Raw genomic sequence first — 4,025 nt, 5'->3', positions numbered from 1 at the left:
CATTACTTTATAACAAAAGTTACCTTGGTCGGTTATGAATGTTGTCTTGTCCTCGTCGTTTGGTGCATTTGGATCTGATTGTATCCAGAGTAGGTGTTCATAAAGCTCAGCACTTTGTAACATGAGGTGTTGTCTACAAGTCTGTCAATGTTCGGCGATGGATACGAGTCTTTTGGGTAGACCTTGTTCAGATCTGTGAAATCCACACACATTCGCCATTTTCCTGAGTTTTTTCTGACCATGACGACGTTTGCTAACTAGGAAGAAAACCGAACTTCTCTGATAAAACCCACATCGAGTAGTTTTTGTGTTTCTATTGCTGTTGCATTTCTTCTTTCAGTTCCCAAATTGCGTTTTTTCTGTCTTATAGGTCGGGCGTTGGGGTTAACTACCAGTTTGTGGCAGATGAAGTTTGGATTGATCCCTGGCATGTCAGCTGGAGTCCAGGCAAATAAATCGGCATCGGCTTTCAAAATGCTCTGCAGATGTTGTTTTGTTTCTGCAAAAAAAGCTTATCTGATGTTAGTGTATTGATTTTCTGTATTTAAATCTAATTTTTCGAGATCGTCTATTGGAGAAGGATGACTGTGATCGTCCCTAGGGTCCATTTCGGTCAGGCGCGGGATGTGCTCCGAATTGTATACTAAATTAATCCTCGGAATGGCTTCCTTTTCGATCTTTTTTAAGCTTGCATTGTAGCACTGTCTGGCTTCTTTGTGGTTAGCGTGGACTGTTGCTATTTTGTCATCCTACAAAGGGAACTTGACATACAAATGAATGGTGGAAACAATGGCTCCAAAAGAGTTAAGGGATGGACGTCCCAAAATGATATTATAAAGGCTAACACAGTCGACCACTAGAAATTGGATGTCCAGTGTTTTGGAGTTTGGGAGTTCTCCTAATGTCGTCCTCATCCAGACATAACCTGATATGGGGACTCTTTCGCCCGAGAAACCTGCCAGTTCTCCTCCTGATGGCTGTAGTGACTTATCGCTTAATTGCATCTTCTTGAACGTGGAGTAGAACAAGACATCGGCACTGCTTCCTGGATCGTGTAACACCTTTTTGACAGTCAGTTCTCCCATACTTAATGAGATTACTACTGGGTCGTCTAAGTTTGGGGTTCTTGATTTGAAGTCAGAAGCACTGAAACTGACGTTGGCCGAGGAGGTCAGAATGGGAGAGTTCTGCTGAGTTCCTTCCATTGTCATCATGGCTCTGTAACTTCGCTTCCTTGATGTGTTTGTTATTCCTCCTCCAACGAAACCTCCTGAGATGTAGTTTATGATCCCTTTGGAGGTGGGGGTTTCTACTGGGTCCCGCCATGTTCCTTTTTCTCTGCGTTTCGAGCTATACTTTGGCTTGTTCATGTCAGTTGTCTCCTTCTGATTCCTGGAGCTGATGTATTTGTCCAGTAGCCCCTGTCTTGCCAATATTTCCAATAGGTCCTTAGCTGCCACACACTTGTCCATGGTGTGGCCAAATTTCTGGTGGAATGCGCAATGCTTCCCTTTGTCTATGTACTTTTGGTCTTAGTATGTTCCTGCTTTAACTGGTGGCTTTATGAGCCTATTGTGTAATATGTCCTTTATTATGTCCTCTCTTCTTGTGTTAAACCTAGTATAAGAATCAAATTTTGGATTTAGTTTAAGAGTTTTTCTATGATCTTTAATATTAGACCTGCTCGGCTTGTCATCGTCTTTTCGTGGTGGTGGTTTTTCATTCCTTCGTGTTTCACGCAGTTTCTCTATTTCAATTTGTCCCGTGGCCTTGTCTCGGAATTCCTCTAATGTCTTTGGTTTGGCTACAGCTATGGCTTCCTGGAACTTCCCTGGTCGGAGGCCGCTTTTGATGGCATGCAATTGCACTTCAGGGTTCAAGTCGGGGATTTCCATGGCTGCCGTGGTGAAGCGCGTCATGTAATCCTTTAGGCTTTCATGCTGTCCTTGCCTGATCGTGCTGAGATAATCCGGGTCTCTCACATAGATTTTTGATGCTGCAAAATGATTGATGAACATCTTGGCGAATTCGTCAAAGCTGGTTATGGACCCTGCAGGCAACTTAAAAAACCATAATAAAGCAGCTCCGTCTAAAAAAGTAGGAAAAAATCGGCATAAAATGGGGTCACAATCACTGTTGAAGAACATCATGGACTCGAACTTGGTGACATGGACTTTAGGGTCCCCGATCCCCTTATATGGTGTCAGGGTCATCGGGAGTGTAAAGTTCTGAGGCATTTTATAACTCAATATCTCCTCGGAGAACGGATTAGCTCATCGCCTCCCGGTCTTAGGGGGAGTCTCTCCTGTCTTAGCGTTGGACTCCGACTGATGCTCTTCGTGCTGTTCAGCGTTTGTCCTTTTGCTATCGACCTTCCGATCTCCGTTGTTTTGCATTGCCGCCAGTAATTCGGCCATCCGCTGATTTTCTGCTAGGAGTGCAGCATTTGCGGCCGTGAGATCGGCATTAGTTCGGGGGGGGGGGGGTTGTTGAGTTTCCGAATGATCGATCATAATGTCCTTCCTGCAAGGAAAAATGAGCACAAAGGTAGATGCAGATGAGTTATGAGAATAAGAGTGATCATGGGCGAAGTTGGACTATTCTGTCCCACGGTGGGCGCCAAATGTTCTTGTGCGAATACCGGTGTCGAGCTGTACGTCGATTTCCTATCGGTTGAGATAAGCCCGACGATCTAAGCTGGTTGGGTTGTATCCTCAAGAATTTGGACCCGAGCGTGGTACCTGCAAAAGGGTCTCCGACGCCCAAGTCAGTAGAATAAAAGATTGAGTAAAAGTGGATGAGAATGAATAATGCTTCGATGAGTGTACTAGGTTTATTTTTCTTGTGTATTGTTTAATTCCTTGACCTGGCTTTATAACGTGATTTGCTCGTTTAGTGGTCCGTTAGTCTCCGTGATTCTTGTTTGTTGTAGTCCGAGATTAAGTGGGAAAATTTGAATCCGAGATCTATGGGATAGGATTTGCTTAAATTGATCTGTCGAGCCGAAATATTGTTCGATCTTATCCGACTTTATGAAGGTGTAGTACATAACCTATCAATAACATTCGTTTTTATTTAACATATCATGTTATTAGAAGTCATGTTATTAGAAGTTATGAGTACATATATATAACAACATCTTTATAAATAATTTAGAGATCTCTGCATCAAATTTTGTTTTGTCACTTTTTTCTACAAATTAAATGTTAGCCGGAGAGATCTTGTCATCGCATTTCCTATTTGATATTAAAAAAAATTATATGATGCATGAAATTTAAGAGTTAATAAATTAAAATAAAAATTCCAGTAATTCTAATAACACAACCTCATTCATTAAAACATAACCTCATTCATTAAAACATAATTATCCAATTATCGTAAAATGTATATAGTTCATCTGATTTTATTTTCACTATTTATATTTTCATATAATTTTTTTAAAAAAAATCAAAACCAATCAAGTATGATTCTTAAATTTTAATAAGTGAGAGGAGAAGGATTCACCATAGAAATTATTTTCTTTGAATTTTTTTTCTTTTAATCTTGTGACTCAAATTTAAAATACAAAATTAACATACGAATTATATTTTCTATATAAAATATATTAGCATTAACTTCAATTTTTATTTAATATATTACGTAATTATTAGTCGTTGAGAGTATAATATGTAGAGTTTTGAGATTACTAATAATTATTTACATTAGCCTACAATCCTATTACATTATATTGTTAGTCTATACTTGAAATAGATTTAAAATTACGAATGTAATTTTGATACTTAATTTAAAATAAAGAATTTTACATGGTCAACCAAAAAAATTTAAAGATAGTCTAATTGTAGAAAGTAGCATTTATTTCAAGCAGTCATGTATACATACTATGTTTATATTTATTTTAGAACAGAAATATTAAAGAGAAAAAAAAATCATAATGTCACTTTTAGATTTATAATATTATTTTTTAATTATATATTTTTATTTTTTTACAAAATTATTCACAGTCTTTATGAATCTAACAAAAATAC

The 4,025-nt window shown here is 38.2% G+C and overlaps 1 protein-coding gene across 1 annotated transcript; it reads right to left on the bottom strand.

Moving 5' to 3' along the window:
- Positions 1 to 749: 749 nt before the first annotated feature.
- LOC112794705 (uncharacterized) lies at positions 750 to 1,472 on the bottom strand. The gene has a single exon (XM_025836687.1). The coding sequence runs from the start codon at positions 1,470 to 1,472 to the stop codon at positions 750 to 752; it is 723 nt and encodes a 240-aa protein (XP_025692472.1).
- Positions 1,473 to 4,025: the final 2,553 nt, after the last annotated feature.

Source organism: Arachis hypogaea, chromosome 4 (assembly GCF_003086295.3).
Source record: "Arachis hypogaea cultivar Tifrunner chromosome 4, arahy.Tifrunner.gnm2.J5K5, whole genome shotgun sequence".
NCBI lineage: Eukaryota > Viridiplantae > Streptophyta > Magnoliopsida > Fabales > Fabaceae > Arachis > Arachis hypogaea.
This window is presented reverse-complemented; position numbering and strand designations above follow the sequence as displayed.

Coding starts and splice junctions, on each gene's coding strand:
- LOC112794705 (XM_025836687.1), bottom strand. CDS start 1,472: ATGGACAAGTGTGTGGCAGCTAAGGACCTATTGGAAATATTGGCAAGA.